The 22,569-nt window shown below is 40.3% G+C and overlaps 1 protein-coding gene across 5 annotated transcripts in view; it reads right to left on the bottom strand.

The window, feature by feature from the left end:
- Nucleotides 1-348: 348 nt before the first annotated feature.
- Nucleotides 349-22,569, bottom strand: part of AXDND1 (axonemal dynein light chain domain containing 1) — a 79,026-nt gene continuing 56,805 nt past the window's right edge. For all 5 annotated transcript variants that reach the window (XM_059875811.1, XM_059875810.1, XM_002694161.6 and 2 more), the window contains 6 exons: nucleotides 21,463-21,573; nucleotides 12,929-13,042; nucleotides 9,873-9,977; nucleotides 4,165-4,247; nucleotides 3,075-3,313; nucleotides 349-616 (listed from right to left, as the gene is read on the bottom strand). In XM_059875811.1, coding sequence (XP_059731794.1) covers nucleotides 552-616; nucleotides 3,075-3,313; nucleotides 4,165-4,247; nucleotides 9,873-9,977; nucleotides 12,929-13,042; nucleotides 21,463-21,573 — 717 coding nt within the window. In that variant the 3' untranslated portion in view covers nucleotides 349-551. The remainder of the gene's footprint in view (nucleotides 617-3,074; nucleotides 3,314-4,164; nucleotides 4,248-9,872; nucleotides 9,978-12,928; nucleotides 13,043-21,462; nucleotides 21,574-22,569) is intronic.

The raw sequence follows: 22,569 nt of genomic DNA, 5'->3' as shown, positions 1-22,569 counted from the left end.
ACCTCAAGTAGAGAACAGCCCACACAGCAACGAAGACCCAGCACAACCAAAAATAAATAAATAAAATTATTTAAAAAGAAGAGAAGAAAAAAAATATTTAAAAAGGAAAAAATTATTTTAAAATTATTTTAAAAGGATTCTTTCTTATTTTCTGAAATAAGTAATCTGAAAATGCTGCAGAAACCTAACAGTGTTATTAGGATCCCCTCTTTTAAATTGAAAAAAATAATGCTTTTTATTTGCCATTCTCCTCTGCAGAGTTCAAAGTCCTCAGAAAGCATAATTTTCTTGACAGAAGCTGACACTTTTCATAGACTTCTGCTGGGAAATCAACTGAAGAGGCTAGAAAACCTTTACACAAACCATTTTTAATTTTGGAAATAAGCTAATTGATTGATTGCCTAGAGCCATCACTGTGACTTTTAACGAGAAGATGTTCCTGAGTTGTCTGCTGCAAAGGGAGTCCCGTCAGTTGAGCCACATTGTCAGTTCAAAAGTGCAGAGATATCTGGGATGGGTGTGGTGTGGTGTAGCCCAGCATCCTGTGGTTGCTATTTGGGTTTCGTCTTGGATTTAGTCCGGAGTTTGGATTTAGAACCCTCCTTGCGCTGTATCTCTGAAAAGACCAAAACAATTATTGTAATAATACCTTATATTCATTAAGGACTTTTGATTTTACAAAGCATTTTTAAAATTCTGTCTGCATGAGTAAGCCCCAAGCTATAAACCATGTGCCCAAAATTCGACTCCACATTGGTTACTGGGATTGAGAATGTATGTTCTCAAAGTTTATGGGTAATGAGGATAGAAGAGAAAGAACAATATGTCTTCCTTTCTTCCTTCCAGTACATACCCCAAACTTAGGGAAAAATTTTCAAATAGAGCTGGGTATCTAGAACCCTCCCATATCCATGGCTGTACCCCTGTGTGTCTCTTGGTCCCTGTTCCCTCCAATCTGTCATGCACAGATCCTACACAAGCCTGCTGTCTGACTGCACCATGAAACGAAGCTTCTCAGTTGTCTGAGAATCCTTCTGACTGGCTGCAGCCATCTTCCTCCCGCATTCAACGGTCCCCTTGTTCACACCCTGTCTTGTCCCCGTTCTTCATCACAGGCCTCACTTTGATCAGAGACTAAGCCACATTCATCTTTGTAAACACCAAGCTCCATTCCTTTCTCCATCAATAATTCAGAACACAGTGATTCGCTGTTAAAAATAATGACATAAAAATAAATGTCTTCCTACTCCATCCAAATCTTTTCCTTACTCAGCATTCACAAGGCTCCTTTCTTCACTGTATGATTTTCCATTCCTTCACTGAACAACAATTAGGAGAGAAGAGATCTCCCTGCACTAACTCATAAAATATGACCCAGTATGTTCCATATGCACGTCAGATTGCTCCAAGGTATCTGCATGTGTTGTTTTTTTTTTCAAAGGAGCTGCCTGCTAACTCTAAGGAATGTCTAACTTGTGGATTTTTCAGAGAAATGTTTAGGTCACTTGCATGGCATGGGGATTGCCTTGCTTAGCAGCCTGATCCCCTAAGCTTTGCAAGGCTTCTCATCCTCTACTTTTGAATCCCTAGCAGTGACTCTGATGAGGGGTGTGGAAAGGAGGGAGAAGAGGGGTTGTATCCTTGTTGTGTGGGTTATTGTTTGCAGGCTGGGACCTAACTGAATAGTTATCCTCCACCTAAAATTATTAAAATGTTTTATTTTTGTATTTAAACTAATCCCCAAGACTTTTATGGAAATGGACAAAACTAAAGTCACTCATCCCATGTTGTTAACACGAAGACCTTTTCTGTGATTTGCATATAGTAATTTACACCATGGGTGGAGGAACCTAATGGGCTACAGTCCATGGGGTCGCAAAGAGTCAGACCCAACTTAGCAACAACAATCTAGGGAAGGTCTAGTTTCTAGATTATTGGGATAAAATCACACCACAATAGAAGATAAATTTTTTTTTTAATTCATGAAAACTACCTCACATACATTCAGACCTAAGGCTAAAGGATCTTCACACCGGGAATGGTTAACATTTTACCAGTTCAGAGTTAACAGAAGGAGAGAAAATGGACTCAGATTCCTCCTGCTCCAGTACTGACAGGATACAGCACAGCTGGGCCAGAGACTGTGAGTGACCGGCCAACTTACTGCTTTTGCTGGAGGTAGAGACAGAGGTGACAGAGAAAAATAGATAATAGATATCTGCCCAGTACCACCCCTGGCACCAGAAGCTGTCCTGGGAACAGACTGCAGGTTGAAGATGAAAGCAAAAATCAAAAAATAGCCTCCAATATTGGGGATATTAAAAACTCTTTGAGGGAAGATTACAGATTAATTAGAGATAAGAAAATGAAGAGTGAAATTCCTCTTCTTGTTGAATAAAGATTATTTTCATCATAGCCAATCCACCAAGTACTAAAAACTAAAGACAACATTCCCCATAAACCTTTAGCAACCAGAGACAATGTATATCAATGTTTAGGCATATTTGTTCTGGTCTTTTTTTCTAGCTTTAAAAAATTGTGATTATTTCCTTTGACTAGATTCTCAAGAGTGAAATTATTAAGTCAAAATACATGTATATTTTTGAGGCCTACCCATATACACTCTCAAACTGCTTTCTCAAAGAGTTGTACCTGTCTGTCCACCCACAAGTATTATTTGTAAAACTACTTTGCGCCCTCTGTCCAGCACTGTATTCTTTGTTTTTAAAAAGCTTTGCCAGTTTTATAAGTTAAAATTGTATCTCATATTAGTTTATCAGTCACCATTGTTAGTCATTTGGATGTGTGTGTGTGTGTGTGTGTATGGATTCCTAGGAGAAGTATGAACTAGTAGATCACCACGAAAAATAGTAAGCTCTTCTAAAATATTTATGACCCAATCAAGTTTTCACTCATAAAGTGAAGTGAAGTCGCTTAGTCGTGTCCAACTCTTTGCGACCCATGGACTGTAGCCCACCAAGCGCCTCCATCCATGGGATTCTCCAGGCAAGAATACTGGAGTGGGTTGCCATTTCCTTCTCCAAATGAAGCAAAAATGAGAAAGCAATGCTCACCTTTCTTTGGAGATTTTGAGGATCTGTCTTGTGGTCTGATTTCTTCTTCTTCTTCTTTTTCTTCTTCTCTTTCTGCTTCATTTTCTTCTTCTTCTACTTCAGACTCCTTCACTTTATACTTCATCAATACTTCCTCTAATTCTTTCTCCAGTTCTTTATTTCTTATAAGGGTATAATGAAGTCTTTCATTCACATCATCAAACCTCTCCTCAGCTTGTCTGGCTCTGCTTTCGACCTCTCTGATGTTGACAAAGTCCAGAGAAACACAATAAAATGGAAAGGTCTGAAAAAGTATCTTTCAGATCTAGAAACTCATTGTCCAAAAAAGGTAGTGGGATGAGAAGAATATATATGAACAGCACAAACAAAGAAAGCAGCAGCATCAATGTTTAGCCAAGAATTGAGGGTCTAGGAGCTACTCTGGAAGGTAATGTCAGAGTTGCAGTCATGGTGTGATTTAAGAATATATTTATAATTTCTTAATGAAACTGACTTTTGGATATTTGGAATTCTCCACCAATAGCCAAGGAACCCTTTTCAGTGATTAAGCTTGGCTTCTCTATATTGATATAATCCAACAAGCAAACAAAATAGTGTCCCTTATTTTCCAGCACCTTTAAAACCAGATCTTACAGTAGCAAAAACCAGTTTGAAGTGTGCTTAAATAACTAGAACATGTATGTCTATATCTCTTCTTCTCATAGTTTCTTAGCCATCTTAACTCTATTGTCCTTCCTACCATTTGGGTTATGTAACCTTCTTTCTTGCACACAATAGCTTCTTCTAGTTCCATTTATTTCTCTAGCTCATCTTTTAAAACATACTGAGCTGGATCACTCCTCACACTCTGTTCCCACCCTATATACACACACACACACTGGACTTCCTCCATCTCCAATGTAGCTGAGGACAGCTGTCCCTACTGGAGCAGTTTAATTCATTGCCTCCAGACGATTTGATGGTACCCATCCTGCTTGTAAGGAAAAAGGAAACAGGAGAACGAAAAATAAGCCAAGAAGTGTGCATTTCTCAGCTAGATCTCCTGGACAACAATCTCTGTCTTCTTACCATTGTGGTGTCTCATACTTACATTAACTTCTCCTGTGTGCGATCAAGTATAGCCATTGCTTCAAGATACTTTGGGGCCAATGTACCTTGATGAGCTGATTCTCTCTGACAAGAAAAGTATGTATTATGAATGAACTGAAAGTCCCAACAGTAAATAGCCTCCTTCTTCAGGATGTTCTGGACCAAGCTATCTTTTTCTACTATTCATATTTATATAGTAGATGATTAAACACACTCTTAATATGAAAGAAGAACAAATACCATACCAGATTGCCAATTATTCATACTTAGGTGGATATAAAACTATATTAGAGTTGTAAAGAAGAAGCAGGGAAAACAATATCAACAAAAAGAAGCAGGGAAAGAAGAGAAAGTTTAAAAAATAAAGAGAAGGGCAAACATATTTCTCTAACCAAGTTAAATATCAAGGAAATCAATTATATTTCTCTCATTAATAATTTACTTCACTAAGCACATAACATTGCATAATCCAATCAAATCTTTCTGTTTCTTAGGAAACTTCAGATATCAAAGTAGAGAAAATATATTAAAAAAAAAAAAACCTCTTACTTATTTTGACTTTAAATATACTCCAGAAAACAAAATAAGAGGAAGACAAAAGAGAAAATTTAGAAGACAAAAACTATATGTGAAAATGAACATTATGAGGCATTTTTCCAGACCTGTGTACTTTAAAAAATCTCTTTTATCCACATTTCCCCAACAGAGACATGTAAAAGGTAAACCCCACCTTCTAGATGGAAAGGGGGACCTAAGAGGATAGGCAGCCTGCCATCATCACAGAAAGATCTAGTGGTTAAAGCAAAACCTTCATCTTGGCCTCTCCATCCTCAGTCACACATGGTACTGCACTACGCTCACTTTTTCTAAAAGCAAACCAGCAAAAATAAACTATCAAACGAGTTCACTTTTCCTCTAGCTCTTTTATTCTTTTGCTATTGTCTCAGTCACATGTTTTTCCCCTTTCTGTCTTGCCTCCTCTTTGGATAATAAATCTGTCCTTGTTCGGGCTGGACCAGCAATGTGGGTCACGTGGGCCTCGCTTATACAGCACATACTACTAATTTATTTATTCTTTGAATCCAAAAGGAAGGTTTTTCACAGAAGAGGCTTCTGGAACTGGAATTCCACATGATTTGTACAGCGACATGAAGCAGTTTTAACTACAGGTGGAAACCAAAGTAGATCAGGACTGTACTCTGTGAACGGTATCTTTCAGCCTTCTGACTCTCCTCATTCATTCAAAAGACAGATATTTAGTTACAATGTGCCAGCGAAGCATTCCTCTGTTTTGAAACCACCAAGTACAGATTAATGTTTTGTGGTCCTTTTCAAATCCTTCAGTAGGAAATTCCCATGGTCCAAAATGCTGGATGGTTGGGTTTCTAGAATTATGGCCTCCTCTATGTATGCCAAGGAGCAAACTTCCCTGCATCAGCCATATATATGGATACAGACTGTTGTTGTTTAGTTGCTAGGTCATGCCCAGCTCTTGTGCAACCCCATGGATCACGGCCCACCAGGCTCCTCTGTCCAGGGGATTTCCCAGGCAAGAATACTGGAGTGGGTTCCCATTTCCTTCTCCCGGGGTCTTTCCGACCCAGAGATTGAACTCACATCTCATGCTTGGCAGGTGAACTGGATTCTTTAGCAATGAGCTACCTGGGAAGCCCACTGGATATAGATGCCTCAAAGGAAATCACAGAGACTCTGCCTTGAGCCCTTTTTCCATATTTGAAGCTTCCTCTGGCTTTTACGCTCTTTCGCCCACTTAATAGAAACAAACACGGGCCACGTGGCCTTGGAAGCAATGGCATTGGGCTGTCCTTGTTTGTGCCAGCCTGCTGTGGCTTGCAGCTAGTCTCTCTGTCAGACTCCAATTATACCTTTGGCCTTTTGGGCTTGGTTTTCCTGAGGTCTGACTCTACTAATTGGCTTAATGAATTTTTGGCCGTGCTGGGTCTCCGTTGCTATGCAGGCTTTCTCTTGTTGCGGCGAGCAGGGGCTACTCTCCAGTTATGGTGCACGGGCTTCTCATCGCAGTGGCTTCAGTAGTTGTGGCTCCCGGGCTCTAGAGCACAGGCTCAATAGTTGGGGCGCACAGGCTTAGCTGCTTTGCAGCATGTGGGACCTTCCCTGACCAGGGATTCAAACTTGTGTCTTCTGCATTGGCAGGAGGATTCTTTAACACTGAGTCACCAGGGAAACCCACTAATGGGCTTTAGATTGGACTAACATCTTTAGCTTGAGACTATTTCAGGGAGGATCTGGCTTCAGACCCAGTTCCTTGGAATCCAATGCTCAGTACTGAATGCCTGGCCAGCCACAGTGACCCTGTCAGCTTTGGACATATTTTCCAGACCCACCAATTCCAAGAACCCTTCCCTGCTGCCATTAAAAGATGGATAATTTGGTCACTGCTGTTAATACCTATGCCGGGGATACACGGTACTGTGGAAGGAAAACACAGGTTTCTAAGCGCTTCCTTTAGCTCAGTGAAAGAAATATGGCTGATCCTCCAAGTCTGACCCCTACTCTTTCTTTCAAAGGAGTTTAGAGGTAATCAGCAAAAATCTCCCGTCTCCCTCAAATTTACAACTCTTTACAAACAGGCAGAACCTGTGGTTTGAAGGCAGGCCTAAAAGAGATTGTTCCTAACATCTTGCTCTTTAGGGTAGCTGAGCCTTAGGCAACCCAGTTCGTGCAGCAGGGGGCAGTGCCTGGGGTCAGCTGAACACTGAGGGTAGCCTCCGGGAGAGTTTGCTGAGTTTAGTCTTCCCATACCTCCACCCGTCAGCGAATTGTTACAGAGTTCAGGCTGCTTCTCCTCCAGGGACCACTTTGAAATGATTCGCATTCAGAGAGGGCCACAAGGGGTGCCCTGTGGCAAGTTCTCAGACTTGATTAAATCAGGCGGCACCTTAGGATGTGCAGAGGCAGAGTCAGGGCTGCTTACTGGGGTCACTTGATTCACCAGTGAAATCAGGAAGTGCCAGACAGGATAGTGCCTGAAACAGGCACAGCAGGCGGAGTTTTGTGCACGGTTCCTGCTTTGAGTACAGTCTTCAGGAATCCCACAAAGTCCTAATTTCCAGCTAAGTGAAGAGAGTTTTGAATAATTGATAGTCCATCCCTCTCCCTCTCCTAGTTATGGTGGACATGACAAGTTATACCTGCAAACCACAAGGTTTTTGCTTCTCTGTCCCTTCTTTTCTTTTCTCTTTCCTTCCCCAGTGTCAATCAAACTGCCTCCTGGGAGCTGTGTTTGCAGACCATAAAAAGAGAGAGCCACTGCCCAATAGAACCAGTGCCTTGGATCTGTAGCCCTGCTAAATGGTTGCTACATTCTTAGGGCCAGAGGCCAAGTGTCTGTCAAAAAGAAAAAAAGAAAGACAGGGGGGAAAAAAGGATAAAAGAAAAACAAGCAAACAAAGCAAAAGAAATTTCTACAGTGGAAGTTTTAAAATCTTAAACTGCCCTCAGGGAGCCCCGATGTCTTTATGAATGGAAAGAGCACAGAGCCAAGGCCCCTCCTGCCCCACCGAATCCACAGCACAGTCCACATCAAGACAGCACCCTTCCCCCAGGCTCCACCTCCCACCCTGAATCTCTGACCTCCTCCAGGTCAAGGATCTTCATTCTCTGGGTACCAACGTCCCCAAAGATCAACTTTGTCTTCACTTGCCTAGCACACAGGGCCCCTCTGTTTGAGCACCTGGTGATTCCTTTCTACCTGTGCAGTGGTCCAGTCACCACCCCTAGGATGAATGTGATTCTCCCTTATTTCAAGGAACTTGCAAGTACATCTGGATGGCATTTTAGTCCATTTTAGGCCTCAGGGTCAACGAGAACCTGGCCAGTTGGGTTTTCAGGGATCTATAGTAGAACATTAGCAACTTTTCAAAGCCGAGAGATAGACTTTCTGGACCGCATCGTCCTCAGGTGGGCTCGCCACACGGCACCACACTGTATCAGATGGAACTGTGGCATCCTGGCGCAGGAGCCCCACACTATCAAAGACAAGCACCGCACCCTCCATTTTGCCCCAGGCTACAGGCTTCTGTTTTCCTGGCTGCTTCTCGCCACACTGTAGGCCAGACCCTGATGCCTTGCCAGGCTTCCCAGATGGCACTAATGGTAAAGAACCAGACTGCCAATGCAGGAGACACAGAGACAAGGGTTCAATCCCTGGGTCAGGAAGATCCCCTGGAGGAGGACACAGCAACCCACTCCAGTATTCTTGCCTGGAGAATCCCATGGACAGAAGAGCCTGGCAGGCTACAGTCCATGGGGTCGCAAAGAGTCGGACATGACTGAAGTGACTTAGCACGCACACTGACGCCTTGCCAGGATAGCATAGCAGGGCTTTTACCTCAGGGGAGAAAATCTGGGGTAGGAAGGTTTTGGGTGGGACTGGTGGGGGGTTCTCATTATAGTGCTACCCTTTGTTTGCTTTTTTAGAAAATATGTCTCATGACATTGCATTTGCATCGTTTACCCCTACATCTTTGCCTCACAGTCTTCTCACCTGATATGTGTGCATGCTCAGTTCAGTCGTGCCGGACCCTGTGACCCCATGGACTGTAGCCCGCCAAGCTCTTCTGTTCATGGGATTTTCCAGGCAAGAATACTGGAGTGGGTTGCCATTTCCTCCTCCAGGGGATCTTCCTGACCTAGGGATCGAACCTGTGTCTCCTGCATTGGCAAGCGGATTCTTTACCACTGAGCCACCTAAGAAGCCTATCAACTGACATATTAACATATAATTTTAGAAACTTGTTAAAAAGGCATTACTTTGGAAGAATGTGATTGCAATCCCCCCAAACCCCCTGCACCACTCTTTCTCCAACTTCGCCTGCTCCTGCCTAACTCTCCACATCATTTCACCCAGTTCTTCCTCCCAGAGTTGGAGCCTATTTCCTACAACCTCCCTTCACTTACATCCCTGCAATCTGCCTCTACTCTGGACCATGCAGCCACTTTAGTGATCTAGCTGCTATCCACCAGTACCCTCAGCACAGCTCGCCATGCCTGTTCCTACTCAGACGGGTCAGACTCCTAGCAATGAAATGGTTCTTAACTTTGAGGTTGAGAAATTTGATGATGTCTATGGATTTCCAGCACATCCCCTTGCTCCCCAAGAAAATGCACAGTATGACTATACAGACAGAATGTTGCATACCATTTTCAGGGGGTTAGTGGGATGAAGCCCACCCAGAGATTCCTAAAGTCATGGCATCCTGTACAGAGAGATACAAATCTAGAGCTAACTTAAGTGTAAATAATCCTAGAACTTTTTGTGAAGGAGTTTTAACTTTGTTTTCCTGCTGAGTTTCCATAGCTACTGTCTAAAGGTTTCCAGTTCCTCAGGAATTCTTGTGGTTGCTGGTATGTTCTTATCACAGTTATCAATAGAGTCTGTTGAACAAATACATTTTTTAAATTGATCAAATATTGACCATAATATTGTTAAGTTAAAGAAAGGGATGAAATGCTGATTTTAAAATGAGTTTTAAGGAAGAGAATGAAAAGTTTTTGTGAACAAACAAGAGTTTTTCCAAGGATGATGCTGGGAGAAAAATAAATCTGGAAAATATATTACTTAAGCGTTCTCTTAGAAATGCTAAAAGTTATGTTAGATCCATATAATTTTTACATAATATCAAATTTTCTAGTTTTGAATTTCGTAGCTGAGTTGCAGATACATACCCAAGAAGACAATGCATCTGTTCCATATAGAGGTTGGGAATGAATATTTTCATCTTCTCCAATGACTCGAATGATTTTTTCCTTTTCTGTGGATGTCGAAGGTTTCTAGGGCATAGAAATACCACAGACCTATTAGTGAGCTGGTGTGTGACCCAGTGGCAGGGCAAGTTGCCTGGTACCATGTCTGAAGCTTTGGTTTTCCATTTGTTTTCATCATTCAGGAAGCATTTAGAAGACTTACAGGAAACACTGTGGGAAAAATTAGCGGGGATAGGGAAGTGGGGACAAAGGGAAGTAACTGTGGAACAAAGAGGATTTCTTTCAGACCTCAGGAACTCATAGGACTGTGGGAGAGATAACCAATAAAATAATTATGGTCTACATGATTACTGTGATCATAATGGTAAGTTCCAAGAGCTACGTGTACCCAGAAAAGGGCCCTGCATTTTGTCTAGACACCTTAGGTTTTTGTTTTTGTTTTTTTTTTTTTTTACAGTGAAACAACATTTGAAAGCTGAATAGGAGTTTGTAAAATAGGAAGGAAAGGGCCTGAACTCAGATGTCAGAAGAAGGGAAGGAGGAAATTTAATAGGTATGACAGATTTAGTGGCCAAAAAATAATGTATTCCATATATTTTGCCTTTTATGTGCCAAGTACTATAACAGAAGAAAAGCAGAAAATGCTGATCAAAAGAGGCATGGGTGTTATACAATATTGTTATTCTTTTGTACAGTACGTAAAGTGAGTAAAGGATGTATGTCATGGTCTGGGGTCATGCCAATATTTAAACTATTCACAGCAAAGAAACACCCCAGGGAAGTAAATTAAGACAAAATAGAGAGTAATCATGAGTTCTGAAAGAAAAAGAAAATAGTAGTCCACCCAGGAATTACAAGGGCTCTTATGGCAGACTAAACTAGGTCTGAATGTTGGTTCTGCCACTTAATAGCATATGGTTTTCAGTACATCAGTTCCTTTTTGAGCTTCAGTTTTCTTATCTGTAAAATGGGAACAATAATATTTACCTTGAGGTTGTATTATGTAAGTAAGAGATAACATGCAAAGCATATAGGCCATGGTAGGCACTCAATTATTGGTAGTTATCATTGTATTTTCATTATTATTATTATTACAAATGCCCCAATAAGGGTTATTTTTATTATTAATGCCATGGCAGGGGTGGAGACAGGATAAGGAAAAGAGAAGTGTGGATGGCCTGAGGGGAGTGAGAAAAGGCAGCTCAGAGTGGGAGCTGAGGAGTGGAGACCAGGAGTTTAAACAACTATTTGAAAAATATGGCAATGAAAGGATAAAGAAACAGCATCAGAGTGAGAGGTAGATTGTGTAGTTATCAGTTGTATAGGTGAATGAGGCCAGTTAGGAAAGGGCTGAATTTAGAAAGGAAGAGGGGCACCCTATCCTTGGAAAATAAAGACATAACTGTGCATGCAAGTATGGGTAAATCTAAATGAGGCTTCAGCAATACATGAACCGTGAACTTCCTGATGTTCAAGCTGGTTTTAGAAAAGGCAGAGGAACCAGAGATCAAATTGCCAACTTCCACTGGATCATGGAAAAAGCAAGAGAGTTCCAGAAAAACATCTATTTCTGTTTTATTGACTATGCCAAAGCCTTTGACTGTGTGGATCACAATAAACTGTGGAAAATTCTGAAAGAGATGGGAATACCAGACCACCTGACCTGCTTCTTGAGAAACCTGTATGCAGATCAGGAAGCAACAGTTAGAACTGGACATGGAACAACAGACTGGTTCCAAATAGGAAAAGGAGTATGTCAAGGCTGTATATTGTCACCCTGCTTATTTAACTTATATGCAGAGTACATCATGAGAAATGCTGGGCTGGAAGAAGCACAAGCTGGAATCAAGATTGCCGGGAGAAATATCAATCACCTCAGATATGCAGATGACACCACCCTTATGGCAGAAAGTGAAGAGGAACTAAAAAGCCTCTTGATGAAAGTGAAAGTGGAGAGTGAAAAGTTGGCTTAAAGCTCAACATTCAGAAAACGAAGGTCATGGCATCTGGTTCCATCACTTCACGGGAAATAGATGGGGAAACAGTGGAACCACTGTCAGACTTTATTTTTTTGGTCTCCAAAATCACTGCAGATGGTGACTGCAGCCATGAAATTAAAAGACGCTTACTCCTTGGAAGGAAAGTTATGACCAACCTAGATAGCATATTCAAAAGCAGAGATATTACTTTGCCAACAAAGGTCCGTCTAGTCAAGGCTATGGTTTTTCCAGTGGTCATGTATGGATGTGAGAGTTGGACTGTGAAGAAAGCTGAGTGCTGAAGAATGGATACTTTTGAACTGTGGTGTTGGAGAAGACTCTTGAGAGTCCCTTGGATTGCAAGCAGATCCAACCAGTCCATTCTGAAGGAGATCAGCCCTGGGATTTCTTTGGAAGGAATGATGCTAAAGCTGAAATTCCAGTACTTTGGCCCCCTCATGCGAAGAGTTGACTCATTGGAAAAGACTCTGATGCTGGGAGGGATTGGGGGCAAGAGGAAAAGGGGACGACAGAGGATGAGATGGCTGGATGGCATCACTGACTCAATGGACGTGAGTCTGAGTGAACTCCGGGAGTCGGTGATGGACAGGGAAGCCTGGTGTGCTGCGATTCATGGGGTCGCAAAGAGTCGGACACAACTGAGCGACTGAACTGAACTGAAATGAGGAAAGGAAGGAAGTTGAAGCGTTCACTCCAGATGATCTATTTCTACTTTCAATAGTATATATACACATGTATATACACACACTGCATTTGTTGCTGTTGTTTAGTCTCTAAGTCGAGTCTGACTCCCATGGACTATAGAGCCTGCCATTTCCTTCTCCAGGAGATCTTCCTGACTCAGGGATTGAACTCATGTCTCTGGCATTGGCAGGGGGATTCTTTACCACTAGCCATCTTGGAGGCTCAAATATATATATATTTTTTCATTATATATTCATTCTTTAAATATATATATTCATTATATATTTTCTTTAAAAATATAAAGGAAAAGGAAATAATACTAAATAATCTTACCTCTTCTGCACTCTCTTCTTTCTTTTCCTTCTCAAGTTTCTTGTCCTCCATGTTTTCTTCAATTTCTTTATGAATCTTTCCTGCTTCAGGCTCACTTAATCCTTTTAGAATATCCTATTAGACACAACAATACTATATTGTAGCTTAGTGGACATAAATATTTATGCAGAAGATTACCAATATTTCCATTCAAAAAATATTTAATGAGCATTAATTTTGTAACTGGGCACTATGCTAGTGATAAGGATACAAAGGTAAATAAGAACAGTCCCTGGCTTAAGCAGCTTACAATTTAGTGGACAAGAAAATACTATGGTGACATATAGTCAAAGAGAAGGAGCACCTAAGCCAGATCTAGTATTGGGCAGGGGTGAAAGAGAGGGTTAATCCAGAAGGTTTCTTGGCGGACACAATGTCTGCGTTTCCTCTTGAAGGATGGGTGAGGAGAAAAAAGATGGCACAAGTGAGTTCCAGACAGAGAATGTTATTTGCACATGACTGGCACTAAGAACAAAAGGAAGTCAATAGAACAAAAACTTAGAAGCAGATGGACAGGAGCACAGTCAGAGGAAGGACTAGGATATTATGCCAGGGAGACTGGATTTTATCCTGACATACCAATAATTTGACCTGTTTCGTATTTCAAAACAATCACTCTAGCAACTTGTTGTCAGTCACTCAGTCGTGTCTGACTCTTTGTGACCTCATGGACTGCAGCACACCAGGCTTCCCTGTCCTTGACTATTTCCTGGAGTTTGCTCAAACCCAGGTCTATCGAGCTGATGATGCCATCCAACCATCTCACCCTCCGCCACCCCCTTCTCCTTTTGACTTCAATATTTCCCAGCATCAGGGTCTTTTCCAATGAGTCGGCTCTTCACATCAGATGCCCAAAGCACTGAAGTTTCAGCTTCAGCATCAGTCTTTCCAGTGAATATTCAGGACTGATTTCCTTTAGGAATGACTGGTTTGATCTCCTTGCTGTCCAAAGGACTTTCAAGAGTCTTCTCCAGCACCACAAAAGCATCAATTCCTTGGCACTCAGCTTTCTTTATGGTCCAACTCACATCCTTACATGACTACTGGAAAAACTATGGCTTTGACTATACAGATCTTTATTGGCAAAGTTATGTCTCTGTGTCTGTTAATTTTGTGGCTGCAGTTACTGTTCGCAGTGATTTTGGAGCCCAAGAGAATAAAATCTGTCACTGCTTCTACTTTTTCCCCTTCTGTTTGCCATGAAGTGATGGAATCATGATCTTAGTTTTTTGAATGCTGAATTTTAAGCCAGCTTTTTCACTCTCATCTTTAACCCTCATCAAAAGGCTGTTTAGTTCCTTTTCACTTTCTGCTGTTAGAGTGTTACCATCTGCATATCTGAGGTTGTTGATATTTCTCCTGGCAATCTTGATTTCAGCTTGTCACTCATCCAGCCTGGCATTTCGCATGATGTACTCTGCATAGAAGTTAAATAAGCAGGGTGACCATATGCAGCCTTGTCATACTCCTTTCCCAACTTGGAAACAGTCAGTTGTTCCATGTCTGATTTTAACTGTTGCTTCTTGACCTGCATACAGGTTTCTCAAGAGACAGTTAGGTGGTCTGGTACGCCCATCTCTTATAGAATCTTCCACACATTTGTTGTGATCCAAACAGGCAAAGGCTTTAGCATAGTCAATGAAGCAGTTTTTCTGGAACTTCCTTGCTTTCTCCATGATCCAACAGATGTTGGCAATTTGATCTCTGGTTCCTCTCTCTGCCTCTTTGAAACCCAGCATATATATCTGGAAGTTCTCAGTTCATATACTGCTGAAACCTAGCTTAAAGGATTTTCAGCATAACCTTGCTAGCATGTGAAATGAATGCAACTGTATGATAGTTTGAACATTCTTTGGCATTATTCTTCGGGATTAGAATGAAAACTGACTTTTTCCAGTCCTGTGGCCACTGTTCAGTTTTCCAAATTTGCTGACATACTGAGTGCAGAACTTTCACAGCATTATCGTTTAGGATTTTAAACAGCTCAGCTGAAATTCTGTCACCTCCAATAGCTTTGTTTGGAGTAATGCTTCCTACTGCCCACTTGACTTTACACTCCAGGATCTCCAGCTGTAGTTGAGTGACCACATCATTGTAGTTATCTGGGTCATTAAGACCGTTCTTATATAGTTCTGTATATTCTTACTGTTTCTGTCCTTTATCATGCCCATCCTTGCATGAAATGTTCCCTTGATATCTCCAATTTTCTTGACAAGATCTCTAGTTTCCCATTCTAATGCTTTCCTCTATTTCTTTGCATTGTTCATTTAAGAAGGCCTTCTTATCTCTCCTTGTTATTCTTTGGAACTCTGCATTCAGCTGGATACATCTTTCCTTTCTCCCTTGCTTTTCGCTTCTCGTCTTTCCTCAGCTATTTGTAACGTCTCCTCAGACAACTACTTTGCCTTATTGCATTTCTTTTTCTTTGGGATGGTTTTGGTCACTGCCTCTTGTACAATTTTACAAACCTTCGTTCATAGTTCTTCAATCACTCTGTCTATCAAATCTATTCCCATGAATCTATTCAACATCTCCACTGTATAATCATAAGGGATTTGATTTAGTTCATACCTGAATTACCTAGTGGTTTTCCCTACTGTCTTTAATTTAAGCCTGAATTTTGCAATAAGGAGTTCATGATCTGAGCCACAGTCAGCTCTCTAGGACTTGTTTTTGCTGACTGTATAGAGTTTCTCCATCTTTGGCTGCAAAGAACATAATCAATCTGATTTCCATATTGGCCATCTGGTGATGTCCATGTGTAGAACTGCCTCTTGGGTTACTGGAAAAGGGTGTTTGCCATGACCAGTGCATCCTCTTGACAAAACTACCCTTTGCCCTGGTTCATTTTGTACTCCAAGGCCAAACTTGCCTATTATTCCTGGTGTCTCTTGACTTCTTACCTTTGCATTTCAATCCTCTATGATGAAAAGGATATCTCTTTTTTGGTGTTAGCCCTTGATGGTGTTGTAGGTCTTCATAGAACCGGTCGACTTCAGTTTCTCCAGCATCAGTGGTTGGGACATAGACTTGGATTACTGTCACGCGGAATGGTTTGCCTTGGAAACGAAGTGAGATCATTCTGCCATTTACAAGGTTGCACCCAAGTACTGTATTTCAGACTCTTTTGTTGACTATTAGGGCTATTCCATTTCTTCTAAGGGATTCTTGCCCACAGTATTATATCTATAATGATCATCTGAACTAAATTCGCCCATTCCTGTCCATTTTCATTCACTGATTCCTAAGATGTCAATGTTCACTCTTGCCGTCTCCTGCTTGACCACATCCAGTTTACCTTGATTCATGGACCTAACATTCCAGTTCCTAACATTCCAGTTCTTTACAGCATCAGACTTTACTTTCACCAGCAGACACATCCAGAACTGAGTGTCATTTCTGCTTTGGCCCAGCTGCTTCATTCTTTCTGGAGCTATTAGTAATTGCCCTTTGCTCTTCCCCAGTAGGGTACTGAACACCTTCAGACCTAGGGGGTTCATCTTCCAGTGTCATTTTTTGCCTCTTCATAGTGTTCATGGGGTTCTCAAGGCAAGAATGCTGAAGTGGTTTGAAGTGGTTTCCCTTCTCCAGTGGATCACATTTTGTCAGCACTCTCCACCATGACCTGTCCATCTTGGGTGGCCCTACATAGGGTGGATCACAGTTTCATTGAGTTACACAAGACTGTGACCCATGAAGGGGCGAAATAAGTAAGTAGCTGAATTTGTGGATCTGGAGTTTAGATTGGAAGGCTGTTGGTTATAGATAAAGATTTAACAGTTATCTGCATTTATTTCAAGCCAAGAAAGTAAATTATATTGCCAAAGGAGAACTTGTGAAATGACTAGGGGACAAGGCCTTATTTGGACAGGAACCTAGTCACAAAAAGGTTCAGGGAAGAAAGAGGAGACTGGAAAGGAGGCTACAAGTTGCCTCAGAAGTGTGAAAGGGTCACAAGGAAAAAGCGAAGAGAGAAGGAGTCAACAGTGTTGAATACCTCAGTGGAGTCTGCACAAATATTGACTAAAGACTGTCCTTCAGAAGTTTATTGCAGCAATATTTATAAAACAAAGTTATACATAAGCTTAATACCCACAATAGAAAAATGCCACTAAAAATATAGTATAAACCATATAAGATATTTTATAGCTATTTTAAATTATGCTGTAGCATTATGTACATGGTGTAGAAAAATAGTATATTAGGATATTTTTCCAAAATGAAAATACTTTTCCTGATAACACACTATTGCTATAAAATATTTGACCATTACAGAGAAATTAATAATCTCAACCCTCAGAGGTAACAACTTGAATCACTTTGTTGAGTATTCTAGTCTGCTTTATCCACATATAAACACATTCATACAAATGAAATAATAATAAATGTTACGTTCCTTCATCTGCTTTTCTCAATAGCATATCATGGGTGATTCTTATTTCACTATATAATCATCTATTTTATCTGTATGGAATTCTACTACTTGAACATACCATAATTTATGAAAGTAATTTTCTATTGATCAGTATTTATATTGTTTCTTATATTTTATTACAAATAATACTGTAGTTAATATCTTATATAGATATATGTTCAAATTATCAGATAGGCTACATAGTTATATTTAAACTTTAAAAGAAATAAGAGATCGAAACTATGAAAGATTACAAAAATAATCAGATTTGAAAAAGAACCAAATAGAACTTGAATAATTAAATTTCAAACTCAACAGAAAGCTTTAAGAGCAGATTAAACTCAGCTAAAGAGCAAATCAGTGAACTGGAAATTAAGTCAGAAAAAATCATCCAGGAATCAATGCAGAGAGGCAAAGAGATAGAAAATATGAAGAATTAAAAGACATTGGGGACAGATTCCAATATATATCCATTCAGAGTGAAGGAAAGGAAAGAGAAAATACAGTAGAGACAATAACTGAACAGTTGATGACTGAGAATTTTCCAAATCCAGTGAAAGATACCCAGCCAAAGATTCCAAAAACCAAGAGAATCCCAAGTAAAATTTAAAAAAGAAAAACTTCATCCACATTTATCAGAGTGAAGCTGCAAAATGCCAAAATAAAAAAGAATATCTTAAATGCAGCCAGAGAGATTAACTTCAAAAGATTTTTTGGATTTTTACTTATTGATTTGTGCCTGTGCTGCGTCTTCCTTTCTACATGGGCTTTTCTCTAGTTGCAGTGACTGGGGGCTACTCTTCGTTGCGGTGCACAGACTTATCGCCGTGGCTTCTCTTGCTGGAGAGCACGGGCTCTAGGGTGCGCAGAGCACAGGCTCAACAGTTGTGGTGCAAAGGCTTAGTTGCTCCGCAGTGTGTGGGATCTTCCCATACCAGGGATCGAACCCGTGTCTCCTGCATTGGCAGGTGATTATTTACCACTGAGCCACAAAGGAAGTCTGACAGCTGGATTTTCAATTGTCAGTTTGGTAACAACAAAACCTGGAAAACAGTGGAAATAGTATCTTCTATGTGCAGAGAGAAAATCATCCTAGAATTGTATACACAGCAAAAAATTTAAGAATGAGGTGAAAAAAAGACATTTTCAGACAACCAAAAATTGAGTTTGCCTTCAGCAGGTCCTCACTAATGAAAATTCTAAAGATTAAGGCAGAAGGAAAGACGAGAAGAATAATTCAATGCAATTAGACAAGAAAAAGCAATTAAAGGCATAATAATTGGCGGGGGAGGGAAAAGAGGTAAAACTATTTCTATGTGTAGGTGGTTTAATTGAATATCTGGAGAACCCAAAAGAATTTATTGAAAAGCTATTAAAATAATAAGATAATTTAGTAGAGTCACCATACAAAAAATTAAAATACAGAAATCAGTAATATATACACAGTAACCAATTAGAAGGTATAATGGAAAAGAAGATTCCATTTAAAATATCAAAAAATAAAATATTTAAGCCTACCTTACAAGAAATGTGCAAAATGAGAAAACGATAAAACATTATTAAAAGGCATACAGGTGGACATCCTGTCAGCCATATTCTTCACAGGACTACTCAACAGCATAAAAGTGTGTTCTAAGTGAGTATATAAATTTAATATCACCTGAGTTTTAAAGCATCATATATTTTCTAGAGGGAGATTATATAGAAGAATAAATAAACAAGAATAGCCATCAAACACCCCAAAAAGATTAGTGAGGAAGTGCTGACCCTGCCAAATATAAAAATGTATCATAAGGCCTCAATAATTAAAACACTGTGGTGATGACTAATGAACAGACAGATTAATATAAAATAATAGAAAACCCAGACACAGACTTAGGTTGAATATAGCTAGTTTCAAATGTTAGAAATACCGTAATATAGAATAGTGGGAAATACTATAATGTGGAGGACGTAACAGCCTTTTCATACAAACTCAAAGACTGAACTAGGACCAGAAGGTAGGAAAAAAGCTACAAGGAAATGTCTATCATTTTGTTCAATAAAAGAATAATGTTCTAATAGTCACTGCTCACCAAAAACAAATGGACTAACTCTGAAAGTTCTCTATCACTTCAGATACTCAAATATAGACCTAATGATCAACTGTGTAGGTATTACACTAAGATTCATGCATCTGATGGTTGGTTGAATTCAATGACATTTAAAATCCTTTCTGTTCTTAAGTCTTTGTGATTCTGTTTAGGTCTTGAATTTTTTCCTAGATCTGAAGTGCAGCCAAGATTATATCTATGGTACTTCATTAAGTTTCTAAAATTGTACTGTAATTTAAGATATATAATGTTAATGAAATCATTCGGTGGTTAATTCAAAATAATTCTGGCCAAGATCTGGGCAGCAAAGAAAAAAATGAGAATTTGTTAAGGGTGTACAACTTAGAAAGATGGTGTTTTTTTCAGTGTTTAAATGTAAAATAAGGAGTTCCCTGGTAGTCTACTGGTTACAATCAGAGCTTTCATTGTTGTGGCCCAGGTTCAACCCCTGGTTGGGGAACTCCCACAAGCCACATAGTACAGCCAAAATTAAAAAAAAAAAAAAAAATTAAATAAATGTAAAACAGAAGTCCTGCAAGTGTATAGACAGAAACTTCCTTCTTAGACCCAAGAGCATTGACATATATGCCATCAGATCACACCTGTATAGTTTATGGCTCCAATAGCAACAGGAACTTCTTCAGACTTTGCTGGAGACAAACTCCATCAGACTGAAGTAAAAATAAACGTTTGTGACTGACATTATGTGCTCAGTTGTGTCTGACTCTTTGCAACTCAATGGACGGTAGCCTGCCAGGCTCCTCTGTCCATGGGGATTCTCCAGACAAGACCTCTGCCCATGGGGATTCTCCAGGCAAGAATACTGGAGTGGGTTGCCATGCCCTCCTCCAGGGGCTCTTCCCAACCCAGGGATTGACCCAGGTCTTCCGCATTGCAGGTGGATTCTTTACCAGCTGAGCCACCAGGGAAGCCATTAGGTACATGATATTCATTGACTTGGGATCCTCAGTTAACAGGTGGTTAAAACTACAGGATTAACATAGCAATGTGGAGAGTGTTGAATGAGAGGGAAAATAAGCCAAGGAAAGAATATCAATATTTAAGAGGCAGGCAGAGGTGGAAGACTACATGAAAAGAAAGAAGTAGGAGAAAGACGGAGTTTTTGTCTTGCAAAGAGAGATGACCAAAAAAGTGAATGGTTAACAGTATCAAATGCTACAGAGAAGTCAGGTTAAATATGGGATTGGAGACACCTGAATCTGACAGTAAGCTCACTGGGGGACTTTACATAGAGTTTTAAGAAAAGTGATTGTGCTAGGAAGGAGGGAAAGAAGTAGTAAAGGAGGAGAAAAAATCAAGGGACATATTTTCTCAGATGGAAGAGAGACCGTGATTATAGATTGCTAATACAAGGAGGCCTGGCGTGCTGCGATTCATGGGATCGCAGAGTCGGACACGACTGCGCGACTGAACTGAACTGAATACATTGATAAAATGGAATCATTAGAGAGGAAGGCATTAAAGATACTAAAGAAAGAAGACAATGCACATGAGATTAAGTACCCAAAGGAAGACATAACCTTGATGGGAAGACTGAGGCTAAGTGGAGAAGGAGGGGTGTGGGCAGAAGCAGAGAAGTCTGAGGAGATGCCTCAGGGAGTGGCAGGCAGCTCCCCTCTGTAATGTGTTGTGCCTCGTTCAGTCACGTCCCACTCTTTGTGACCCTCTGGACTATGTAGTCTGTCCGGCTCCTCAGTCCATGGGATTTTCCAGGCAAGAATACTGGAGTGCGTTGCCATATCCTAGGAGGCAAAATCACCCTCCAAGAAAGTGAAGAGAGATGTTTGGGTGAGGACTCTCTTCTTTAGAAGAGAGAAGAGCTGCCAGTGCTCTTGGTCAGAACCCAAATTCTCATAGAGTAAATGAATGAGGATTCAAAACATTGGTTGGAAAAAGTCAAGGTGCTCTTATCTATTGAAATACAGGAAAAGCGTGAATGACGACCAGTGCTAATGTATGGCAAATACCTCTTCTCCAAGGAGCTGCTGTTTTTCTTCATGTGTCAGTAACTTAATTTTTCTGCCTTTGAGACCAGAAAGGAGGTGAGAGGATGTGGTGATCCAATCATAACATTCTTTCTGAGAAGAGACAAAAGATAATCACTAAACAGAAAAAATCAGATTATACCAACTCATTTATTCACTTACTCCTACTGAGGAACTGCCAAGAGTAATTCCTCTAAATATAACTCCATTCAATTAACTTTGTATCAGTTCAGTTCAAAGATTTGTGCAGAAGTGATTTTCTATTAATATAGACCTAAATCATATCATCTCTTATCAACAGGGTTTGGGATCTGGGTTGAAATGAGACAAGTAGTGAAGTGCTATAAAATTAGAGGCAGAAAGGCTGTTGGATTTACTAAGGCCTAATGACTTGTCCCAATAAATGTTATGCAACTGACCAGGGTCAATTACATGACAATAACAGCAGCAAACACTTATGTAGCAGTCTGTTCTATGCATCCACATTACTAACTCATTCGATCCTCATTATGAGACTATTACTAGCCTTATTTTTTAAGATGAGGAAACTGAGGAATAGAGCAGTTAAGTATCTCGCTCAAGGTCACGTATATATTTACGTACTGTGCTTAGATTCTAATCCAGGTGGACAGGGCTCTTAACCATTACAAAAGTATTACTTTTCCTGCCCCCAATAAAGTGAGTGAATAGAGTTGAAGCACTTTTTAAGAAAAGGAACTCATCTCTTATCTATCAAGATAACACGATTGGTCCACAGCAGGTCTTATTCCCACAAAGGGAACAGAAAAACTACCTTTACTAAGATCTCCTACCAGCTAAGCTTTGGATTCAGTGTTTAAAAGATGCATTATTCCTTATTAGTGAGGAAAAAGCAGAGGGAACTAGGAAGCATTATTTCTCTGGGGAAGGGGATTTGGTCATTCACACCATCAAAAAAAAAAAGAAATTTTACCATGTGGGGAAATAATCACCCACTTTAGGTCCTTGAAGCAAACCATGCTGCTGCTGCTGCTAAGTCGCTTCAGTTGTGTCCGAATCTGTGCGACCCCATAGACGGCAGCCCACCAGGCTTCTCTGTCCCTGGGATTC

The sequence above is a fragment of the Bos taurus genome, chromosome 16, assembly GCF_002263795.3.
Source record: "Bos taurus isolate L1 Dominette 01449 registration number 42190680 breed Hereford chromosome 16, ARS-UCD2.0, whole genome shotgun sequence".
Lineage (NCBI taxonomy): Eukaryota > Metazoa > Chordata > Mammalia > Artiodactyla > Bovidae > Bos > Bos taurus.
This window is presented reverse-complemented; position numbering and strand designations above follow the sequence as displayed.